Source organism: Echinops telfairi, unplaced genomic scaffold (assembly GCF_000313985.2).
Source record: "Echinops telfairi isolate 266 unplaced genomic scaffold, ASM31398v2 ScPeMD7_31;HRSCAF=116, whole genome shotgun sequence".
In the NCBI taxonomy this organism is placed as follows: domain Eukaryota; kingdom Metazoa; phylum Chordata; class Mammalia; order Afrosoricida; family Tenrecidae; genus Echinops; species Echinops telfairi.
Genome location: NW_022103928.1, coordinates 59,746,623 through 59,771,773, shown reverse-complemented (window position 1 = coordinate 59,771,773; position 25,151 = coordinate 59,746,623). Strand labels below are relative to the sequence as shown.

The following is a 25,151-nucleotide window of genomic DNA, read 5'->3' as shown; positions in this document are numbered from 1 at the left end:
TGCCATTCATGTTTGCGGCAGCACTGTTTCAATACAGGACTGCATGGCTCCCCCGTGGGGTTGTGTGTTATCCCAGGGGACACACAGCAGCCAACCACTGACTCCTCCTTCACTTTCCTGCGTCATCAGCCTGCAGCTATGTGAGTCAGAAGAAGGCCCTCACTTACCATGGAGGGAGGGACTTAAGTTGGCCTGGAATGTCTTCTTGGTATAAGATTACTTCTTGGTAGAAAGTTCTTTCTTAAACTTATTGATGAGTGTCAGTGGATTTGTTTTCTCCAGACAACTCAGCCTAAAAGGCAGTGAGTTTTCTCAGTGGGCTGAGGTGCTCAGAAGGGCTGGGGAGGAGAATTAGGAAGTATCTACTTAATAGTAGGTGGTCCTGCCACCACCACCCATCTGTAAGTTTGTGGACCGGTGGTGGCTTGCCTGTTGCTGTGGTGGTAGAAGCTGTCACCAAGATTCCAAATGCCAGGAGGGTTACCCATGGTTGCCAGGTTTCAGCAGGGCTTCCAAACCAAGGCAGACCAGTGAAGGCCTGGTGATCCACTTCTGAAAACCACGTGAAGCACAACAGAACATTGTCCTAGGTGGTATTGAATCAAGGGAACACCCCCCTCCCCAAGTTGGACAGCGGTAGCACCAGTGGATTTGAACATAGTAATGGCTGTGAAGACGGTGCAAGAACCGGCAGCATTGCATTCTGTTGTTCACGACGTTACCATGACTCAGAGCCCATGCCAACTACCAGCAACTGCATCTGGTGGTTGGACTTTTGGTTTATGCGTCATATTGTAGACCCAACATTCTAAAATCTGGGAGATTTTCCAGGTCATGCTTCCAAAGTGTGCCGTGTTTTCTCAGTGTTGCTTGGATACGGTGCATTCAACGAAGAGCTCCGGCTTGTGTAACTGTCCCAAGAACACAAGTCACTGAGTCCTTCCTTGGCTGTTCTGTCCTCGGTGAACCTTTCTGATGAGGACACATTGCTCAGCTTGGCACCTGTGAAAAACTATGAAGTGCAACAAGTACTTTGTACGTGGAGAGAAAGCATTTTGTGCTTGGCATCTGTGGGAAGAACTGGTATAGCCTCCCAGCCTTGTCGGGTGAGGAGTCTGCTCATACTGGAAAGTGAGCCCATCTTTCAAAGATGGGGAACTGCCTGCAGACAGGCTCTCCATCCCTAACTATCAAGGTTCTATATGTTAACCTTGCAGCAGAATCCGCAGAGAACTCTCTGGAACACTTGCAGGGAATGCTGTGGACTTCCCCAGCAAGTCTCCCTACAGCTAAGGGAGATTGCAAAGTAAGGGCTGGATGTGCTCATGCAGGGCTAGGTCCCAGTTCTTTGTCTTCTATTGTGGCAGTTACATCATCTCCTGTCAACTTGAGCGAAGGGTGGGGTCATAGCCAATGAGGTCTCTGTGTGGGCACAGTCTTCTCCTGAGACCTCTGGGAACTCTTGTCTTCCTCCCTGCAGGTGGGGCACACACTCTCTGTGCTCCACATTCCTACTGACAAGCCGGATAGAGCTATGCTGATGGCAGAGTCTTAGAGCTGGAGGAGCCACGTGGAGACTCATGCCAGCACTGAGATGTTTCCACTGCCACTGGATCCACAAGACTTTCCACCCACTGGCCTATGATCTACCTGCATTCAGCATCATTGCATGTGTTGGGTGAGTCCGAAGAGGAATTTATAGACTGATATCAGACATATGGGTCAATATCAGACTTATGGATTTGATCTGGACTGGGCTGGGATGTTTTCTAATTATATACAATTACTCTAATGCATCTATGTTCAATAGTGTGTTTCATTGATGATCCTTAAAATTGTGTGATTTATATTTTGATTCTTGATCCATCTTGACTTTATTTTTGTACTTGGTGTGAGGTATGCATCCTGTTTCATACTTTTGAAAATGAAGACCAAGTTTTTCCAGCACCAGAAAAGGCTATCTCTTCCCCACTTCATGTGTTTTAGTTCTTTATTGAAGATTAAGTGTCTATAGGTACTTGGTTGTATTCTGGGTTCTCAATTCTGATCCATTGGTCTTCCTAGCTATCATTGTACCTGTACCAGGATATTTTTATTACTGTGAATATATAATAGCTTTAAAGTCTGTGAGTGAAAAGTCTCCTACTTTGTTCTTAGTTTTTAAGTGTTTCCTTTCTGTATAAAGTTGATGATAAGTTTTTTTTCCATTTCTTTGAAGGATTGTGGTGGGATTTGGATCGGAATTGCATTGATTTTGTAAAGTATTTTTGGTTATACTGACATTTTCACAATGTATAGTCTGCCTATCCAGGAACATGGTGGCTTGTTCCATTTCTGTACATTTCTTTTGGTTTCTTGTAGAAGTGTTTTGTAGTTTTCCTTATGTAAGTTTTTGTTTCTCTGGTAAGATTTATTTCTAAAGATTTTATCTTTTGTGTAGTTATTGTAAATGGTATTGTTCCTTTAATATATTTTTCAGAATCATCATCTTTAATATACAAGAATACAACTGATTTTTGTATGTTGATCTTATAGCCTGCTGTGCTGCCAAATTCTTTCAATTAGTTTTAAAAGCTTTTTAATTGAATCTTTGGGATTTTCTATCTGTAGGATTATGTCCTCTGATATCTGTTTTCATTACAGATATTAGTCTGTAATTTTTAATTCTGGTGATGTCTTGGCCTCACTATAAGCCATAAAGTGGGTTTGGTAGTCTATTATACATTTGTATATTGTGGGATAGTTTATGTAAACATTGGTATTAGTTCTTCTATAAGTGATAAAATTCCCCAGTGAAACCATCTAGATGCAGACTTTTTGATGTTAGGAGTTTGTTTTTTTAATTTTTTATGACTAGAGCTATTTCTTCTTGTGTCAGAGGCTTGGTGAGCTTTTCTACGTTAGTCTATAATTTCGGTAAATATTGTATTTTTAGAAATTTACCCATTTCTTCTAGATTTTCAAATTTGTTGGGTGGCAAATTTCGTAACACCGTGTGCTTGTTTTGTTTTCATTGTTTAATTTCATTTGGTTCTGTTGCAATACCATCCATTCCTTTTCTTATTCATATAATTTGCTTTTTCTCATTCTTTTCCTTTGTTAGTTTGCTAGTGGTCTATCCATTTTGTTAATCTTTTCAAAAACCAACCTCTTGTCTTACTGACTTTCCTATGGTTTTTAAATTTTCGGTATCATTTATTTCTGGTCCAATCTTCATGATTTATTTTCTTCTACTATCTGATGGTCTGTTTTGCTGCACTTTTCCCAGTTGTTGTGTTGAGGTGTTTGTTTTAGTTCTTTCTGCCTTGTTGACGTTTGCAGTTATTGTGTACACTGCTCTCAGAGTAGTGCCTTTGCCGTGTCCCAAAGATTTTGATATGTTGTCTTTACATTCTCATTTGTTTCAAGGAATCTTTTGATTGTATTCCTTATTTCTTCAATTACCAAGTAGTTCTTAGGTAAAGTGCTGGTAAATTTCCATGTACTTAATTTTTTGGAGTTGATCGTTCTATGGTTGATTTCTAATTTTACCTCATTGTGATCAGAAAAGATGCTTTATAATATCTCAGTGTTTTTTAAGTTATTGATGCTTGATTTATGACCTACAATATGATCTATTCTAAAACAGGTGCCATGACTGCTCGTAAAGAAAATGAGATGAATTTTTGTTAGTGAAGTGTTCGATGTATATCTGTGAGATCAAGTGAGTTGATTGTGGGCTATTTAATGTTCCTGCACCCGTGATTTTCTCTTTAGTTGATTGAACTCTAGTTGAAAGTGATGTACTGAAGTGACCTAGTATGGATGTATTGTGAGCTATTTGTCTCTTCACTTCTGTAAGAGTTTAACAATGTATTTTGGTGGCCTTTCATTTGGTTCATACATGTTCATTATGGTTATGGTTTCTTATTCTGTTAAAGCTTTCATAATTATATAGTGACTTTATTTACCCCTTATGTCATTAACTTTGATATTCATTTTATCTGAGATAAACATTGTTCCTCCAGCTTCCTTTTGCATGTCATTGGCTTGTTTTGTTCTCCCCTTTGGTTTTTAGACTATGTTCATCTTTATATCTAAGGCACCTTCTAACACAGCATTAAAGGTGCGTGTTTTCTTATCAATTCTGGTAGTCTTTTCTTAACTGGTGAGTTTAGTTAATTTACATTCAATGTTGTTATTGATAAGTATGGTTTTTGTTGGTGTAATGCTGTTTTATGTTTTTAAAATAATGTTACTCGTTTCAGTTTTCATGATTTTTTTGTGTTGTGTTCTTTTGGTTTGTTGGTTGTCTTGATTCTTTCTTTGCATTTTTGTTTTTCGCTTATTGTCTGTCTTTCTTGGTTCTCATTTTATTTATTTTGTTGAGGCTTCAAGTTTTCCTATGAAGGTTATTTGTGTTTTGTGGTTTTCTTCTCAAATTCTAAACAGTTTTTGTATTTTGTGAATAGTTTGATATATTCTCTGTTCAACTATGTATTGTCTACTCTGCTCATATTTATTTGTTTGTTTGTTTGTATCTTTGTAGTACAGTGTTATCTATGGTTCCTTGTTTTAATCTGTTTACTTCTGTTACACTTTGAGTATTACTTAAATAGAATGTTTTCTCCATAGTTATTTGTATTCTGATATTTTCAGGTTGCTGTCTTGCTATAGATGCTCTGGCCATAGGATTCCTTATAATAATTTTTGTAAAGGTCGTCGTGTTTTTATGAATTCCTTAATTTTTTTCTTATCTATAAATTTTTTTATTTGTCCCTCATATTTGAGGGATACTTTTGCTGGATATCAGATTCTTGGTTGGCAGTGTTTTCCTTCAGAATTTGAATATATCTTTCCATTGCTTTCTTGCCTGAATGGTTTCAGTAGAAAAATCGGAACTTACCCTAGTCAGTTGGCCATCGTATGTAATTGGCCTGTATATGTAATAGTTCTTTTTGGCCATGCTGCTTTCAGGATTGCTTCTTTTCTTTAATGTTGGAAAGTGTGATCATTGTATGTCTAGGTGATTTCCTTTTGAGATCAATTCTGTTTGGATTCTCTGAACTTCCTGCAAAGTTATTTTATGTTTTGTCATGATATTAGGGAAGTTATCCCTTAATATTTCATCGACTATCTTCTCAGTGGTTATTATTTCTTTCTTATGTTCTGGGATATTTATCAGGTGTATGTTGTTCCTTTTGATGGTGTCCCATAATATTCTTAGATTTGGGGGGGGCAGGTTAGGTAATTTTTATAACTTGATCTTCTCATATTTTGTTCCTGATCTTCTTGTATTTTGTCTCAAAGATCACTGATTCTTGTTTCCATTGTTTCTATCCGGCTGTTTTGTTCTTTCACAGTGTTATCCGACACCGATATTTTCGTGTTTGTCTTTTGGATTTCTGTTCGAAGTTGTATTATTTCTAACTTTTCATTCATTTTTTTGTCAGAATGGCCTTTTTTTTTTTTTTTAGAATGGCCTTTTAATGCATTACTGAGTCAGTGTTGTTTTTGGCCTGTTTCTGAAAGTGTGCAGAGATTGCTGCTTCCGAGACAGAGTGTGATTATTTTTTAATGTGATATATATTTATATCCTATCTATATGTATATTTGATTCTGAATATGGAGTTATCTCCACACACCTTTGCAAAACCTGGGTACTCAAGGTTGGCCAGGCAATTTGGCACCAAGCTACCCTCCACAGGCTCTGAAGTCAGACAACAATTAAATATGGTCTCCATCAATGTCTTGGATTTGAGGCTGGTTCCCAATTGCCAGCAGGGTACTGGCAATTATCGACCCAACCAGCACAATGTAGGAAAGTAGTGACTAATTAGAACAGTTCACCAAAACTATTGCTTGCTGGGCTTGTATGGCAGTTTGGGGCCCAATTACTATTTGGGCATAGACTTGTGGGCAGGCAGGTGGTTAGAACTTTGAGTCCTGGCCCACAGAGAAATGCTCACATACTACTGAGCCAGCCATCTACCCTATACATGCCCTCTTGATTCTGCACCCACTCAGAGTCCGTCATCCCTCCTGATGCTCTGGGGAAGCTCTGCCACAATCCAGTCCTCAAGAGGTCCAGCCAGACACTGGGAGGAGGTTAACAGTAGATTCTAATCTCTCCAGTCTGGCGGATGTTCAGTGTGTAAACGAGGACCCTCTGTCCCAGGGCTCAGAAGCCTGCGTATCCTCCTGGCCAAGAGCCCACTCAATTTCTCCCCCATCATTTGGGGGAGCCGTGTTAATCAGTCACTGGAGAGAGGGAGGGGGCTACTAGCTCCTCACTGTGGTCCACAGTAGAGTAGCAGGTACCCAGAGTGTCCGGCCGGGGCAGAACAGAATCCAGGGCTTTTCCCCCTGGGGCCCTTTTGTCAATTTCCCCACCAAGGCATGGTAGGCATGTTGGCTTTTCCCAGAAAAGACGCCTGGAACTCAGGCTGCTGCAGTCTGCCTGCAACTTCCTACATGTTTCTTGAGAGACGCTTCAAGAGCTGCTTCGACTACGCAGCCATGTCTGTGAAGAGAGCCTGTGTCCTTGTCTGTGTCCTTATCTCTATACATTTGTGCTCATGTGCTCCAGTTACGGCATGAGAAGGGTAACTACCGGGACTAAAAGGATAAAGACTTTCGAAGCCTGCTGTCAAATCCCCTTTAAAAGAGATGATTCCTAAATGCGCTCCCATCAGCCGTGTTAGAGAGCATCAGAAACCCACGAAGCCATCCTCATGCTCTCAGTCTGGCAGGTGGAAAATTACGTCTCCGTTGTGTAAAACTCAATCTCTTGACAGAGTGCTTTTGCTTTTCTGATATAGTCCAGGCACATCCATGCTACTAGTAATGGCTGAGAACCTGCAAGGGGCCTGGGTACCTGTGACACTGGATTGATCTGCTTTTTGTTGGTGGTTTTGATGTGCGTTTTGTCGCCCCAGCACAGTTATTGCTGCAAGGGCTTTAGAGATTGTCCAATACTTTCATTTTAAGGAGGGGAAGCTGAGACCCAGAGAGGAGGGCTCACGTGACCAAGATGACACAGGGAAGAGTGTTAGTGGTGAAACTTGCTCTGAAGATAAAAATTCTGCTCCTTTTGCTGGCTGGATTCTCTCCCCAGCTCAGAAACGCTGGCTGGCTGGCTGGAGTCAATGCTAAAGGAATAACTCAGCCTGTCTGTGCTGGAGGTAACCTCACCGGGCCCAAGTCCAGTGCTTAGAGAGGATTGATTGGGTTACTGTGCTTGCATAACCGATCAGAGAAAATCTTACATGTTGCCAAATTGTGTTCACTGTCCAAGGAGAGAGACAGGCAGACTTCTGTTGGATGACCATCTGGGAAGAAACACCCTTTCTTTTCTTTCTTCTTCTTTTTCCCCCCTCATTTGTTTATTGATGAAAAGAAAAGGTGACTGGGCTGTTGGAATCGGTGGAGGAGGAGAGGTGGGGCTGCCAGGGGCTTGAGACATTTGTGTTTGAAGTTGCAGGCCTCTGGGGTTTCTCTGCAGCTCCTGAGCCCTCCTGAGAGGGACTGATAGAAACAGACCAGGCAGCATAATGTGAGAAGGGAGCCATTTTCTTCCAGCAGCGGTTCTCAACCTGTGGGTCGCGACCCCTTTGGGAGGTCGAACGACCCTTTCACAGGGGTCGCCCGATTCATAACAGTAGCAAAATGACAGTTACGAAGTAGCAACGCAAATAATTTTATGGTTGGGGGTCACCACCACATGAGGAACTATATGAAAGGGTCGCGACATGAGGAAGGTTGAGAACCACTGACTTAGCATTCCTGTCTAAACCCAGAACAACTTCTTGACCTGTCTCCAGTCCTCCCTTGTATTCTCTTTTCTCGCTTCACCTCTCCCTTCCCCGCCACGTCATAGCTCTTCTCCCCAGAAACTTCTCAATGCTCAGAAGGCCTGGTGGGGCGAGGGGGCGGCGGGCGTAGCACAGGAGGCAGCTGAGGCAGGAGGAGGACTTGAACTCTCGTCCGGCTTCCCACCATCTACTTTCAGATTTGCTGCTGGTTCATGAATTTATTTTTATTTTGACATGAAAATGTTAAACTTAGGGAATTTGGAGAACTGGTGCTATTTTCTGAAACTGTGGCACCTGTATGTAGTGGAAGTTGGGAGACCTGGAGCTCAATCAGACGGCCTTGTCTTTCCGGGTCTTGCAAGTTCCCCCTCAGACAGGGTACAGTCTTACCACTTTCCCTGTGGCTCTTGCTCAGTGGAAACCATTTGACTTGTCCTGCACGGATAGGTCTCTGCCTTAAACAGCATGGTGGTCTCAGAGGTTCTACTGCAGGCATAAGCATCGTGAGCCATCCCAGCACTCCTCAGGTGTGCACCTCCATGCTGAGAGTTCTATTGATTTGAGACGAAGTCATAGTGTCCTAGTGTATACCCATCTCGGTTTATTTCAAAGGAAACATCTTTACACGTTCTCTCGGATCGGTGGATGGCTGCAGGCAAGTTATCTCAGGGAGCCACCCATCTTAGTCTCATTAGGGTTCCTTCAGAATAAAAATGGTCAAAAACGAAACGGGGGCTTAGGGGCTCTGCTGGGCCAGCTCAAGGCATGGAATCCAGCTCAGAAGGGCAGCGACTGTGTTTTGGGATGCCCCATGGGCAATCTTGATAGCTTTTTCTCAATGGACACGGGATGATCCCAGGGGTTTATTAAGACCAAGTTTTAATAAAATTAGAACTGCATTGGTGAGGAAAGGGTTAGGGAAATTGTGCTGAGAAACCTCTTTCCCTCATGACCATGTACCTGTTTATTCTTCAAGGGGGGCAAGGGCTTTCCTATGAGCCCTTTCTTGGGAGCCTTTATCTCACGCACCCAACAGCTCGGATTTACCCCTCCAGACGACTTTTTGTTTCCCAAACTCCAGCACCATTTAAAGGGAACAGGATTTTGAGGCCCCTCAAGAATCCCAGAGCTGTCATTTTGATGTGGTGTAAAGAGAAGGATTCTTTGGGGAAAGGCTAGCTAGATGGGAAACCACCTTCCGACGTGTACAGACCTAGATGGATGGCCTGCGGAGCCTCATTTCGGTATTTTTGTGTCATAGAAATTTTCCTATGATTTTGTAGCCATACTGCTTGACTTCTCCTATGTCATTCAATCACTGCCATCACCATTTCCGAGTTCTCTCACCACCTTGAACCGAAGGCCAGTGTAGCCTGGCTTCACTTCTGGCTGCAGTGAGACTTTGGAGAAGTCCCCTGTCCTAGCTGTGTGACCCAGCACTGCCCTGGTCCCAGTTAGCATTGCCCTTTGGCCGGGATGATGGTGACAGCCTCATACTGGTTTGCCTGCGACCACCTGTACCTTCTAATGCATGTCCCATGCTAACACAGAGTGATTTCTGGGCCCATCGCTCCTTAAACACCTCAAAGCCTAGAGAAGGTTGGTGTGGACTTTCAGTTCACGGGAGTGCAACAACTATAATAGGAAAATGAGACCGCTGACAGAGCGTGAAGAATGGGACAGTCTCTTGAATGGGGGTGGGTTTTGCTGTATACATCTCCAAACAGAACAAAACACCCTTCAAAGCGTCCTAGTGCTCTTGGACCAGGGAGTGAAGCCCAATACCATGGATACCCTCCCCAGGCTTCTCCAGCCACAGTGGTCCTCTTTAACCAGAGATGTGACCTTGCTGCAAGCCCCTCTCCCTCTCTGACCTCAGTTTTCTCCTCTGTAAATTGTGGTTGTCCTTCGGTCGCCATCGAGTTGGCTTGGCCTCACATAGACCTGTGTGTAACAGGGCAAAACTTTGTCCTGTCTTGCGGCCCCTCCACGGTCATTTACCAACGTTTGAGTTCACTGTAAAACCGATGTTATCTTAACCTCAGCCATTCTGCTCATTATAAAAATCACTTTTAAATTACCTTCAGTTCCTTTAGGCCCTACTTCTCCTGATGAAATTAAAAAAAAAAATTCCAACGACCCTGGTGATCAATAAACCTTTTCTTCTGCAAAAGAACAGTCTGCTTTTATTCCAAGTTCTGTTTCTCCCCAAGAATGCTTTTCCTCTCCAGTTCTGTTCTGTTGTGTTTAAGCTGGGCCAGCAGGGCCCACAGAGAATGCATTTACTGAAGCCAATTCATTAGTCGGGTTCTGTTGTCACATCCATTGTCCACTGACAGCAACCTTGTGGAATTAAGAAGGTTTGCTCTTTATCTCTATCATCGCTGCCTTTTGGGAGGAATGACACACATATATGAATAACATACTTTCTCACACAGAGCCCTCTTTTAGCATGACTTCCACAGAAACAGTGTTCCAGGAAGAGAGGGTTTGACCCTCGTAACTAACTTGCCAAGGCCTGTTCTTGGGTGACCCACTGGGAAGTCAATGCATAAGGGGCTGTGATCAACCACATGTGACCATCTGCCTCTATGACAATTCTTGGCGTGGACACCCTCTGGTACAGTTCTCTCCATCCAGTGGGGTCGCAATGAATTGGAAGCCACTAGCCAGCAGCGTGTCAGCTTGTTTGGGCTGGGTTTTTAGATGGTAAATCAAACCTGCTGCCATCAAGTTGATTCCAACTCACAGATTCACAGAGACCCAGGAGCCAGAGCAGAACTACACCGGTGGGGTCTCCGAGGCTGGAATCTCTGCAGAAGTAGACTGCCACGTCTCGTTCCTGCTGAGTGGCCGGTGGGCGAAGGGTAAGTGCTTTAAACATTGTGCCACCAAGGATCATATAGGACTAATTTTCAATGGATGATGAGGTTGGTAAGGAGCCCTGGACGCACTGCCCACTGGACTGCTAACTGCAAGATCAGCAGTTCACACCCACGAGCCGCTGTGAGGGAAAAGATGGAGCTTTCTGCTTCCATGAAGATCCAGTCTCAGAAACCCTCGGTAGGGCCTCAGTGAGTTGGAAGGGACTCCGTGGCAGGGACTTTGGTTTGGGGATGAGGATGGTCAGGACCGGGCAGCATTTTGCATTTTGCAGGTAAACTAATGCCATATTATACTTAGAGGAAGAAAAAATAGTGGCTTGCTATTGTTTGGGTGCTCTTGAGTCAGGTCTTGCAATACGAAATGCTGCTCCGTCCTACGCCAACCTTAAAATTGTTGGGATATTTGAGCCCATTATTGCAACCACTCTGTCAACTCATCTTGTGAAGGTCTTCCTCTTTTTAGCTGCCAGTTTTAGCTGTCCAGTTTTCACATGCATATGTGGATACTGAAATAGGATGGCTTGGGTCAGGCATACCTTAGTCCTCAAAGTGACATTTTCACCTTAAAGAAGATGTTTCAGCAGATTTTCCCAATGCAATATGCCATGTGATTTCTTGATGGCTGCATCCAGGGGCATTGATTATAGGTCCAAGAAAAATAAAATTCTTGACAATTTCGATATTTTCTCGCATTGAAAAACTTTTGATGGTGAATTTCACAGGGGTTTGCATTTCAGATAACCAATTTTGTATTTAACAACTTAAAACTTATTTTCTCTTTTACCATGATTTTTATTAGTCGTGTTGTAAGGGTCTCTGGTCTTCAACAGTAGGTGCTTCAAGAATTCTTTGCTTTCAGCCAGGAAGGTTGTGTCATCTGTATATGCAGGTTGTTAATGGGCCTTCTTCCCATCATGATATTGTTGGAAAACATGTTTTTCATAGAGGTTCACTTCTCAGGTTATTTGCCCAGCATGCAGACTGAATAAGTATGGTGCAAGGATCCAGCATGGAGGGACACCTTTCCTGATTTGAAACCATGCAGTATTCCCTGGTCCTGTTTGAACAACAGCCTCTTGGTCTCGGTACAGTTTCTGAATGAACACAGTGCAGTGGTCTGCAGTTCCAGTCTTCCTAAAGTTACTCATACTCTGTTAAGATCCGCACCATCGGATACCTTTGCATAGTCAATAAAACACCAGGAAACCTCTCTCTGTTGTTCTCTGCTTTCAGCCAAGACCCATCTGACATTAGGAATGACATTATTATTTTGTGAATTTGGCAGTTTTTTATTTATGTATTGTTGCAGCTCTTTTTGAATTTATCCTCAGCAAAACTTTTCAAATGTATTGTTCAGTAATGTCTGTACTCTGTTGGGTCACCTTTCTTTGGAATGGGTAGATATATGAATCCAGTTGGTTGGCCAAGTCGCCATCCTTCACGTTTCTTTGCCCAATGGGGCGAGTGCTTTCAGCATCGCTTCCATTTGTGAAACATCTCAGTTGGTGTTCTGTCAATTCCTGGAGGCTTGTTTTCCACTAATGCCTTCAGTCCAACTTGAGCATCTTCTTTCAGTGCCATTGGTTCTTGAGCATATGCTACCTCTGAAAAATGGTTGAATGCCAACCAGTTCTTTTTGATACAGTGACTCTGTATGTTCGTTTCATCTCGTTCTGTTGATTCCTGCATCTTTCAATATACTGTCCATCGAATCCTCAATATTTCAACCCATGGCTAAGTTTTTCCTCGTTTTTTTTTTTCTTTTCCAGCATGAGACCTGCCAAGGTGTTCCTCCCTTCAGGTCTGTGCACTTCACCTTGTCTTCTGGAGCTGCCTTTTCTGCTCAAGTTTCCTTTCATCCTGTCTGCCGGTTGCTTTAGCTTCTCTGTTTCTACAGCGAGTTTCAGAGTCTCTTTTGACAGTCATTTTGGTCTCTTCTTTATTTCTAATAATTGCTTGCTTTATCCAAACGTGATGTTTTTAATGTCATCCCCAAATTCCCCTTGCCTTTGGTCATTAGTGATCAATGCAGCAAATATAGTCTTGTAGTTTTCTCTAAATTCAGGGAGAATGTACTCAAGGTCCTATTTTGAATCTCATGGACTTGTTTTACTTTTCTTTAGCTTCACTTTGAACGACTAAGCAAATGAATGATGTGGATGATATGAAAACTTGATCTTTTCCACATGCCGCCTCTGGCCTGCCTCTAACTGATGTGCTGACCCTCTCCACCTTCTCGGTCCACAGACATCACAATCAGTTTGATTCCATCTGCTGTGGTCCGAGTCACTGAGCATGTTGTTGCAAAAAGTATTTGCAACGACTAAGTCTTTGGTTTTACTAACTTCGATTACTTGGTCTCCAGCACTGTTCTTATCACCATGGCAACATTTTTCAATGACTGAGCTTTCTTCTTTATTTCCAACTTTCAAATGCCAATCACTGGTAATTATCAATGCATCGTGATTGCACTTTGGTTGATTTCAGATGGCAGCCCGTGGTAGGAATCTTCCATTTCTTCACCTTGGGCGTTAGTGGTTGCCATGGGCATTGGAATAATTGTTGCGTTCACTGGCCTTCCTTGGAGGTATTTGGATATTACCCCACCACTGGCAGCATTGTAGCTCAGGATAGATCTTGAAATACTCTTTTCTTTTTACTTTTAAATCATTTGATTGGGGGCTCATACAACTCTTATCACAATCCATACATACATCCATTGTGTCAAGCACATTTGTACATTTGTTGCCACCATCATTCTCAAAACATTTGCCTTCTACTTGAGCCCTTGACACCAGATCCTCATTTCCCACCCTGCCCGCCAGCCCGTGAGCTGGCCCGGGGTAGGAAATTATTATTATTTTTAATGATGGCGGTGACACCATTTCTCATTGTCCTTTCTCACATAAGACCACATGATTGTATGAATCAAATGACCAATACCAGTCCATTTCAGCTCATTAATGAATGTCTAGCACATCAATCTTTTTGTGTTCCATTTTAAAAATTAATTCCAAATTCCCTAGATCCATACTTCTTACGAATATTCTGCCTTCTATTATTAATGGATGCTTACAGCTATTTCTTTTCATTTTGAGTCATGCAAACAAAGGGCCGGAAGCTTGGCTCCACCCACATCATTAACGTTTCCTCTCCGTGGAGGAGGCATTTTAACGCTGACCCAAGGGGCTCATCTACTGGTCCTCATTCTAACAGATGAGGTTCTGCTTATGTTCATCAGGTTTCCAGTGGCTAATTTCCAGAAGTAATCTGCCTGTTCCTTTTTCTAGCTTGAGTCTGGAAGCTCTGATGAAACCTGCCCACCATGGGTGACCTTGCTGGTATTTGAAATACTGATGACATAGCTTCCAGCCTCGCAGCTACACACAAGCCATTACAGCATGACAAGCTGATAGATGAGTGGTGGGCTGTCAGGCTTAGCTTCCCAAAACAGATTATCTAAAGTAATAACAAAAGTTCAAAGAAAAAAAGTTCACAAAGAACAAAATTAATGGGGCCTTACAAAATGAAAAACTTTGTTCATCAAAAACAATGTGAGAAGGGAAGCGACTGACTGGGAGAATATCTTCAGAAACCATAAATCCAACAAGAATCTGATAGCCAAAAATAAATAAACTGCAACAACGTAACAACAAAAAGACAACCCAATCTTAAAATGTGCAAAGGACTTGATTAAGTGTTTTACCAAAGAGAGCATTTAAATGGTCCCCAGAGATAGGAAAAGATGCTCAGCATCATCAGCCACCAGAGAGATGCAGATAAAAGCCACTATCAGATGCCATTTAACTCCCCTTGGGATGGCCAAGATGAAAGCGAGCCAGCCAGTAAAATCCCGAAAAGAATAGAAGCTGGCAAGGATATGGGGATGTCGGCATCCGTATCCATTGCTGCTGGGAATGCAACGCGACACAATTATTGTGGAACACAGGTGACAGAGTCTCAAGAAAACAAAAGACGGAGCTGCCAGATGATACAATGATTACAATTCTAGGCACATATTCATAAGACTTGAATATCCAAAAGACTCAAAAAAGAGATTGCTACACCAATGTTCATTGCAACACTGTTCGCAAAAGCCAAAAAGTGGAGGCAACTTAAATGCCCACCGACAGATGAATGGATCAACAGAGCGTGGTACATACATAGACTATTACTCACCCAGTGGGAGAAATAAAGTCTTGATGCATGCATGTGGAGATGGAGCTAGAAGACATTACCCTAAGTGAAATAAATCGATCACAAGAAGATACATATTGTCTGACCCTACTTATATAAATGGACAAATGTATAGATCACAAAATTCATTAGTGGTTCCTAGATATGGGAAGTGGTGGTATGAGTTAGGCTAGCGGGAGGTTGAACCCACCAGCTGCTCTGCGGGGGAAAGAGGATGCAGTCGGCTTCCATAAAGATCTACAAGCTCAGAAACCCTATGGAGTAGCTTTACTCTGTTCTCTAATGTTGCTATGAGTTGAAATTAACTTAATGGTGATAGGCTTGGGGTTAGGGAAGGAGGGAGGGGAAAGATGGAGCTGATGGTGATGGAGATGTTACTACTGCGTAAAGTTCACAGTAGATTATGGTAATCGCTGTCAATGAAGTGTATACCTATAAAAAGTTAAATTGGTAAAATTTGCGAGATGTATTTACAACAATGGTGAGAGAGAATGTGTGTGTGTGTGTGTGTGTGTGTGACAGAGAGAGAGAGAGAAAGAGCGCTGAGGCTACTTATGTACAGCCAAAAACCTCAAGGGATTTGGTTTCTTGGATTGGAAGTTAGTTGAATTGTTTCATGGGACATCCCGGTTGATTAATGTAAGAATATGTTTAATGCCCATCTTCTACGTTCTAGTTTAATGCACAGTGCCTGGTGTCTTAGCTAACAAGTGGACATCCAAGGTGCAGCAGTTGGTCTCTATTCACCTGGAATCACAGAGGAAGGAGGACAATCAGGATTAGGAGGAGGATGTGGAATGTGTGGTAATTGCTTCCATGAACAACTGTCTCATTTGCTATGAAACTAGAAAAATAGGCTGGTGCCCGGCTATCATTATTGAACATTTTTGTCCAAGTTTCCATAGGAAAAGAACCTGATAAAAACGAGAGTGTGATAGTTAAAGTTTTGTGTCAGTTTGGTCTAGGAACCTCAGTGGTTTGACATTTAAGAAGCGGTAACCCCTCACGATGAGATCTAACATACTGTAATGATCTCCAGGATGAGATCCACTGTGGGCAGCCAATCCATTGAAAGGAAGTTTCCCCAGGCGTTTAGACTGTTTCCAATATAAGTGAACGATGTGGAAAAGCTTGCTTGTTTTTTGCTGGGTCTGGATCCCACATCTGGCTTGTCGTCTACTCCAGTCCTTTGGATGTGAACCAGGGTCTTACCATATTGTTGTCAGTAGCCTGCCATCTTACCTGTTGACGTTTGTCATTTGACTCTGCCGCCACAAGTCTGCTGTCTGACCTGATGATCTTGGGTTCATCAGCCCCTGCCGCTAAGTGAGTCAAGAAAGCCTCTAGCTTGGCACTGACCCATGGACGTGGAACCTGCCTGCCACTTCCTTGATCTAAAGCTCTCTCTCCATAGGCATATATAAGCTTCTCTGTTTTTTCTTCTTTAGACAAGCTAACCTAAAACTAAATTTCAAAATTTCATGGACTCCAGACTTCTTGGATCTATGAAGTTTGGATGAACCCTTGAAAGGATTGCCCTTCATACCAAAAACATCCCTGAACTCTTCCTAAAACCAAACAATAGTCTAAATTAACTTTTTTTTTTTAAGTTGAGCATTATCCTCTTTTAAGAACAATCTATATGGGATCAAATTGCCAACAGCACCTGGAGAGACTAGGTAGACGCTTTAAGGGGCAGTGAATGTGTTTATTGGTGGAGGAACCACTCAGAAAAGTAAGCTGAGAATGGTTGAACGACTTGAAGGAGGTAATCATTGTCACTTGATGGTACATGTAGAAGCCGTCGGACGTGTGCAGGTTTCTCTGTGCATATTCTCAACACCACCAGAATAGATTATGTATGTATGTATATAAAACACACACATACACACACACACACACGCACACATATCAGGAGTCCTGGTGGTGTAGTGGTTAGGCATTGGGTGGCTAACCTCAAAGTCAGCAGTTCAAAACCACCAGCTGCTCTGTGGGAGAAAAACAGGACTTTCTACTCCCATAAAGAGTTGCAGTCTCAGAGGCTCACAGGGAAACTCACAGGGGCAAGTTCTCCCTTGTGCTGTAAGGTCTCTGAGTTGGAACCAACTCAATGGCAGCAAGTTTGGTTTTGACATGGTTGCCCCTCTGAGTTTCTGAGAGTCCAACTACTTAAGGGAATAGAAAGCCGTGTCTCTCTTCAGTGGAGTGGCTGGTGGTTTTGAACTGCTGACCATGCATCTAGCAGTCCAATGCATAACAACTATGCCACCAGGGCTCCTTACTGCCATGTAGGTAGTAGGTGATAAAACCCAGACTGCAGCACGTACTGCTCTACGTTCAGGATTGCCCAGTATATCAACATGTTTTTCTCTCCTTATCCACCCTCCACAGAGCACAGGAATGAAAACAGAGGCCAAGAAGTGGTCTAAGACGATGCAGCCAGAAGAAGGACAGGTGTTACCCTTCTGTGCCAGCAGCATCTTGACTCAAGGCCTGAACTGCCCTGTGAGCTTCCCTGTCAGCACACATGGCCTGATGTCCCTGCATCTGGGCGTTAAGAGGACGAAGTCACGTCCAGAGCGAGATGCCGAGCCCAGGCTGAGGGGTCGTAGGGGGAGGCACGTGATGTCTGGGCAGGAGGGGACTGGATATGCTGATAGCTTTTTCCACCCGGTTACAGAGTGAGGCATCCTGGGCTTGGATCGATGCCCCAGTGACTTCCACGAGAGCTGGACGATCTCAAGATGCTCAAACTCAAGCCCAGTTCCCAGACTTAGGAGCCCGTGGAAACATTTTATTTCCTCCCTCCCCTATATTTAATACATAAATACCCACTCGGCTATGTCCCTGTTTCGATTTTTCCGGTTGTCAGGTCAGCTCCAACCTGTGCTGACCCATGACAGTCAGAGTGGGAAGGTGGATTTTAATCCTTGCTTATTTTGGAAGCAGGTCACTAGGCCTTTCTCAAGAGGGATCTCTGGGTGGAGTTGCTCCCATAATATGTCCACTAGTAAATTCATTTGTCATTTGTCCCACCCAGGGGTCTCCCTGCTGCCTTCTGGGCCTTTTGAAGTGCACACATGTCAGATGCTCGCCCTAGCCTTTCAACAGCTCGGGTGCTCAGGAAGACTGGAAAATCCATAACACGGGGATGAGGAAGCATGCCCTTCCATGTTGCCTGTGCCATCTCTTGCCTAAACCCCCAAGGATGGTCTCCTAATGGCAGCAGCTCCCTCTCCATCTCCCCTGGGGCTACCCGTTCTCCTAACACGAAGGACTGATTGCATTGCTGTTTTGATTACGGTGCCTCAGAGGGGCCCCGTCCCTAGCACTGCCTCGCCACCCTCCATCATTTTCCACCACCTCTGCGCTTCTTAAAGTAGTAGACGTTCTCCTTGCCGGAATCAAAAGCAACGAAGTAGAATTGAAAAAGAACAAGCATCCTCATTGTGCTGTTCAGTAGTAGCTATTGCTATCTGGTTGCTTCTCCATCATAGCCACCCTGGAGTCGGTGGCAGACCTGCCAGGTAGGGTGCCCAAGGCAGACTGCCTCATCTTTCTCCTGTGGACCTGCTGGTAGAGATGAACTATGGGTTAATGCCAAGCACTTTTAAGCACAGTGCCACCCCTGTGCCTTTAGTCAGTATGACTACATGCTAATTTTATGTTTTCAGTACAGTACTTGGGGGGAGGGGCACTGATTTATGGAAGAACATTCAGTCTTCTTTGCATGAGCACTGACGTTCTTCATTCGACAATAAATATTTTCAGTACTTTGATAAACAGTTCTTTTGGTTTTTAAATGCTTATTTTAAATTTCTTATGTGGAATGTGCCAGGCACTGAGCTATCTACCCCAGCTACATGGCACTGTCACTCCCCAGCCATGCCATCTACACCCTGTAATGGCCTCGGGGAAGAGCACCCTGCTTCCTTACTTCCCAAAGAACTTGCTCTCAAGCCTCAATGACCAGAGCTGCTAATTACAAGGTCAGTGGTTCGAATCCACTAGTCGCTCATTGGGAGAAAGAGGAGGGTGCCTGCTCTTATAAAGCTTTAAAGTCTCAGAAATCCAAAGAGACGGTTTACTCTATCCTAGAGGATGGCTGTGAGTCAAAATCGAGCTATGTGAACATTTACCGTGGACACATGCAAATGCTTATGTGCACAGCTCACCAACTCAAGCTGTAGAAGGAGCCCTTGGGGTGCAGTGGGAAGTTCTAACCCACCAGGTGTTCGAGGGATGGGACAGTCTGCTTTGGGAAACAGTTATAGACTTGGAAACCCTGTGGGGCAGATTTACTCTGGACCAATGGTGTCTGTGAGGCAGGAATGACCTGGCGGCTGAGGGCGTGGGGGAGCGCTAGGGGCAGGAGCATGTCTTGTCCTGGTTTGGAGTCTTCGAGTGATGCCTTCAGCCCTTGTCTCCCCTGCCTGAGCTGGGGACACAGACGTAAAACAGGGGAGAGGGATTGGGAATTAAACTCTCTCTCTCTCTCTCTAGGTGAAGGCTAAGTTAGAAGACTTAGCTTTTTCACGAGACCAAATGGAGCTGCGAAGTGAATTCAGAATCAGGCAGCCTCAACCATCATGCAAAGGCCTCCCAGGCTTCCCTACATGGGTGTGTTAGTCCGGGTAAACAAATCCACAGAAACTCATATATGTAAAAGAGAGAGTTTTATATAAAGGGTAAGTGTACATTCAGAAAGCATCCCAACCCAGTGCTGTCCAAGCACATAAGTCCAACATCAGCCCATATGTCCGACACAAATCTACAAAGCCCTCCTCCATCTCACAAATCACACGCAATGATGCCGACTGCAGGAGGAAAGCCGAATCAGTGAGCGTGTAAGTATCTCAGTGCTGGCAGGGGTCTCCACTTGGCTGCTCCAGCAGCCAGGGCTGCATCAGGTCCATGTGACTTCTCCTCAGGGACGTCTCGCAGGAAGTTGAAGCAGGGAACTGGCTAAGGCAGCTGCACCCTGGTCCGACCATCAGAGAGCAAGAAACCCGAGAACCAGAAAGGTGAGCTCACTGAGTCATTTATCTCTCCTCCCTTCAATTAAATGGCCAGGTTGGCAGAAGAAACCTTCATTATCTCAATGGGAAACAATAGCCAATGTCCGTCCGCAGGTGTCTTCAGGAGTAAAAGGGCAAATGGGACTCTACCAAACTCATTACCATCGAATTGATTCCAACTCATGGTGACCCTACAGCACAGGGCAGAACTGCCCCTGTGGGTGTCTGAGACCCTAACCTTTAACGGAAGTGGAAAGTCTCATCTTTCTCCCACAAAGCGGCTGGTGGTTTTGACCTGCTGCCGTTGGTTAACTACCCAAGCAATGCCTAACCCACTATTGCCACCAGGGTTTCCTTTACAGGCCCAGCTTTTTCCTCCCCACAACTATGAAACAAGGATGGTTAAGAAAACCCCTTCCTCACTCAGCCCCTCACCCAGATGTGGAAGGAGAAAGGCATGTTTTACCTCTTAGTACATGGCCCAGATCACAACACTTTAGAAAACAGCAGGGTAGAACCGACACCACTAGCTCACTTCATCACTCCCTGCATCTGACCCTTGAGCAAACTGGGGCCCAGGCAGAAAGAACTTGCCCACCGTCACTCGATCCTCAATGGAAGGTTCTGATCATTTAAATCTACAACTCAGATAACACATAATAGTAATTAATATTGTGACTCAACTCTTAAGGGCAAGAAAAAGACAGATGTTGCCCCTGGCTCCTTCTTCAAGCTGCTGAACTTGCCTGGCCCACTTTGGAAGGATGTTTGCTCAAATGGAGCCCCAGAGTCAGATGCCTTGGCACAGAGCTGTGACTGGATTCGGGAAGCCTGGTCCTTGGCTAATCCAATGCTCTCTGAGTAATTAACGAGGGAGAAGCGAGATGTCAGGTGGAAATATGCATTTACTACATATGACAGAGCCCTGCGGATGTATTTAATCCTGGATTTTGGGGGTTGTCTTCCCCTGACTTAATTCCTGACCACTGTAGAGGAATCCATAAAGGCTTCTGGAATCGAGAGGGAACAAGGGAGCAGAGAAGCTGTCTTTAACAGTTTCTCTTTCTTAGACATCATTTCAGATTTTTCCCTTTTTAATTGTGGGAAGGATGTGCAAAAGGTTTTTTTAAAAATCGTTTTAAAATTAAGAGAGACACTTTTACTTATTTCTTTCGCTGATCATTCTCAAAAATTGCTGAAAAATGAAGACTTCCCCACGCTGATTAGAATGGAAAGCATTTCTAATTACTTATTAGCAGAAATGTACACGAACGAACAAACAGAACCTCCAGGCAAGTTCTTACTTGAATTCACTGCTAAATCCATTACATCAAGCTGCTGGGGGGACCAGGACGGATGCGGAGCAGGGAGCACTGACATTAACCTCATGTTCGGGAAATTTCAGAAAAATGCTTTTGTAACCTCATCACCATCCACTCCAGGGAAAACATCACTCTCTAAGCCTCAGGAGCAGCTACACCAATAAAGGAAGAAACCAGACGTGTTATTTATGAGCTCCTTCCCTTTGAAGTTTGGAACCCCCATGAGCTAAGCATCCGTGAGCACGTCTGTTCCTGCGCCGGAGCCGCGCTGAGCGCTCGAACCACGACCCTGCCAAGGGCGGCCTCGCGCGCCGCGCAGCGGACCGTTGTGGTGGCGCAGTTCCAGCGTCGGACTGCAGAAAAGCGGACCGCCGGCAGACCGCGCCACATCCCAGCACGGTCCGCGTGCCTGCCGTGTCCGCAGAGCTGCTTGCTAGTCTCGCGCACCACCCAGCGCACCGCCAGGTTGCGGGCGAGCGGGTTCCAGCAGAGGCGCCACGGCTCGAAACTGGAGCGCAAAGTCAGGCCGGGCGCGACCCGCAGCCACCTGCCCCGGAGCGGGGCACAAGCGTCTTGGAGCCCGTCATCGGAGCTGCAACTTCCCGGGGGAGCTCCATTTTAGGGACCAGCCTGCGGATTCGGTGCAGGTAGCTGGGGGGCTGTGCGTGGGTGGGCAATGTGGCCATGGCTAGTGGGGCCGTCAGGGTCTGCCATCGGGTGGCGGTGAGGTGCCCCGCATTCCTGGTGCCGGAAGCGCATGGGATGCTCTAACCGATTGTAAGTGACTGCTCAGGACCGGGCGCAGAGCCCTGGATGGAAAGTGCCGGTCCTGAACTTCAGAGTGCCAGGTGCGGGGGACTCGCCGCGCTTAGAGTCTAAGCGAGCTTGGGAGTCCCGGGTGGGCACTGAGATAGGAGGGACAGCTGAACCGAGGCCTGGGGTGTGGGGTGTGTGTGTGGAGAGCAGTCGTTCAAGATGTTCAGGGGGACACCTGCTGAGCATCTGAGAGACAAGGAGGCAGGAAGGTTGTAGGGCAGGATTCCCAGGCAAGGGGCTGTCGGCGGGGAATCTGCAGAGTGCTTATTGGAGAAGGTGGCTTGGGATGAGGCTGGGTTGAGGGCTTTCGGAGGAAGTAGCTAGTGTGTGGGAGACGGCTGGGGGGACAGTCCCAGACCCGGACCCCGAGGGAGGCAGGTGGCTGATTATGGCCCTCTTTTCCACCCCAGCAGAAAGCGCTGATCCTCCCGAGGAAGGCGCTGCGGCAGGGCAGAGGATCCTCGCTCATTTGCAGAGGCTCAGAAAGAGGTACCCTAAAGGGGCATTCCCAGGGTGGGGGGGGGGCAGCACTTTAGCCCTGAGGTCCACTCGGTTTGGGTTTCCCGGGCAGGAAGAAGACTGACTGCCCTGCATGCATGTCCACAGAGAAACAGAACCGCCTTTTCACGCCCCCGCCCCCATCCCCCGGTTTGTTTCAGGGTCACACCCAGCAGATCCGTCCCTCAGGCCAAGGACCCAGGTGTGCACATTGGGGCCGCGCCCCGCCGTACAGGGCACGCAGGCCAGGAGCGCACCGGGGCCACGACCATGGAGGGCGCACTGGCCGCCAACTGGAGCAGGGCTGAGGCGAACGTGAGCTTGGCGCCGCCGGGGGCCGAGGGCAACCTCACCGCAGCTGGGCCGCCACAGCGCAACGAGGCCCTGGCGCGCGTGGAGGTGGCCGTGCTCTGCCTGATCCTCTTCCTGGCGCTGAGCGGCAACGCGTGCGTGCTGCTGGCACTGCGCACCACGCGCCACAAACACTCGCGCCTCTTCTACTTCATGAAGCACCTGAGCGTCGCCGACCTGGTGGTGGCAGTGTTCCAGGTGCTGCCGCAGCTGCTGTGGGACATCACCTTCCGCTTCTACGGGCCCGACCTGCTGTGCCGCCTGGTCAAGTACTTGCAGGTGGTGGGCATGTTCGCCTCCACTTACCTGCTGCTGCTCATGTCGCTCGACCGCTGCCTGGCCATCTGCCAGCCGCTGCGCGCCCTGCGCCGCCGCACCGACCGCCTGGCCGTGCTGGCCACGTGGCTCGGCTGCCTGGTGGCCAGCGCGCCGCAGGTGCACATCTTCTCCCTGCGCGAAGTGTCCGACGGCGTCTTCGACTGCTGGGCAGTCTTCATCCAGCCCTGGGGCCCCAAGGCGTACATCACGTGGATCACGCTGGCCGTGTACATCGTGCCCGTCATCGTGCTGGCCGCCTGCTACGGCCTCATCAGTTTCAAGATCTGGCAGAACCTCCGGCTCAAGACGGCGGCGGCGGCGGCCGCGACAGCCCAAGGGCCCAGCAGCGCGACCACGGGCGGCGAGGGACTGATGCCCCTGGCACGGGTCAGCAGCGTCAAGCTCATCTCCAAGGCCAAGATCCGCACGGTCAAGATGACCTTCATCATCGTGCTGGCCTTCATCGTCTGCTGGACGCCGTTCTTCTTCGTGCAGATGTGGAGTGTCTGGGATGCGAACGCGCCCAAAGAAGGTAGTGCGGGCCGGCGGGTGGGCGGGTGGGTGGGCACCGGAGGTGTGGAGCTGCGCCCGACGGGCTGCGGGGCCGGGAGTCCAGGGTTCTGAGGCCCTTGGGAAGTCTAAGCGGGTTTTGGAATCCGGAAGAGCTGGATTTGAGTCGCGGCTCTATGATTATCCACTGGCTAAGTAACTTTGGGCAAAAAAAAGCCCCCAAAACAACCCCACAACCCTTCCGTTTTTCCTCTGTAAAATAACAATGTTTTGGGGGAGTTTTTTGAAAGTGCCAACTCTGATGAGGCACTAGGGAACTGACATGAGAAAAATGCCAGTAAAGCCCTTAGCAGCAAGTCTCTGGGCTGCTTGTGGGGTTCATAGTTCGTAAGTCTGGACGAGGAAACTCGTGCTCAGGGGAAGCATCTTTCTCACTGAGGCAGTGGTGGAGGTAAGCTACGAATTCTGGCCTAAATTCAAGCTCAGTCAGATTTAAGAGGCTTCCAAGTCAAGGCTGCCTCTGTCTACACTCAAGGGGTTTGGTTTGAGTGGGGCAGACCTGGAAGCTGGGTTATTCCACTAAGTACCTAGAAGACGAAGAAGTGAAGGGAGAGGCAGAGGAGGGGCTGAGAGGTGAGTCCCAGGGTGGGTGAGTTGGCTGGGACATCAGCACCCACCCTTGACTATACTACTCCTAAGAAAAGGGAGGGGAAGGGAGTGTTCTGGTTGGAGTCCAGCCCCCCAGCTGGGTTGTTTCTGTACAGAAGTTGTGGGGCAGAGTGTGGATGGGAGTACCCTCCCGGTTGGGTCCCTTGGTAGAACTGTGCACCCCTGGGCTGCCAGCTCCTTCTACCGCATGGCTGAGGATGGGGCTGTTGTCCCAGGTGGTTGGAATTGGGAGATGAGGGTAGTATTGGGAATCTGGAGGGGGAGGGTGCTTAGCGGGCAGAGTGCACCTCAGGGCTTGAAGCTGGCCCTGGGAGGCCAACCGCAGAGCTCCAGGCAGCTCGGCCCCACCCCCAACTCCAGAAGCACCTTTGGAGGGAGGGGGAGGGGTGGCTGGGGTTGGCAGTGGTGGGGTGGCAGGATAATGAGGACCTTGAAGGTGGAGGAGAGACCAAGTGGGGTGCTTTTTTGCCTTTTGCCCTTGAGACTGGGCACATTCCCCATCTTCTCTGCCCGCCGCCTCACCCAACTGTTTCAAACAGACAGACACCCCATTGAAACGGAAATAAAAACCCCAGCCCAAAGCTACCTTCATTCAGCTTGATCATTTTGCTCAGACCCCTTCCTGACACCATCGACCTCTGGCTTTGTGAAGCATCCCAAACATGTCATTCAGTATTCACAGAGTGCGCAGCAGTTACCCCGTGGACTGCTGACCACAAGATCAACAGTTTGAGCCCACCAGCTGCATCCAGGGAGGGAGATGTGAAGATGTAC

General features: G+C 46.5%; 1 protein-coding gene across 1 annotated transcript in view; it reads left to right on the top strand.

The window, feature by feature from the left end:
- Positions 1-22,799: 22,799 nt before the first annotated feature.
- The window catches only part of OXTR (oxytocin receptor), a 28,695-nt gene continuing 26,343 nt past the window's right edge, over positions 22,800-25,151 (top strand). Inside the window, exon 1 of the mRNA XM_004702265.2 lies at positions 22,800-23,730. Within this exon, the coding sequence (XP_004702322.1) occupies positions 22,800-23,730 (931 nt within the window). The remainder of the gene's footprint in view (positions 23,731-25,151) is intronic.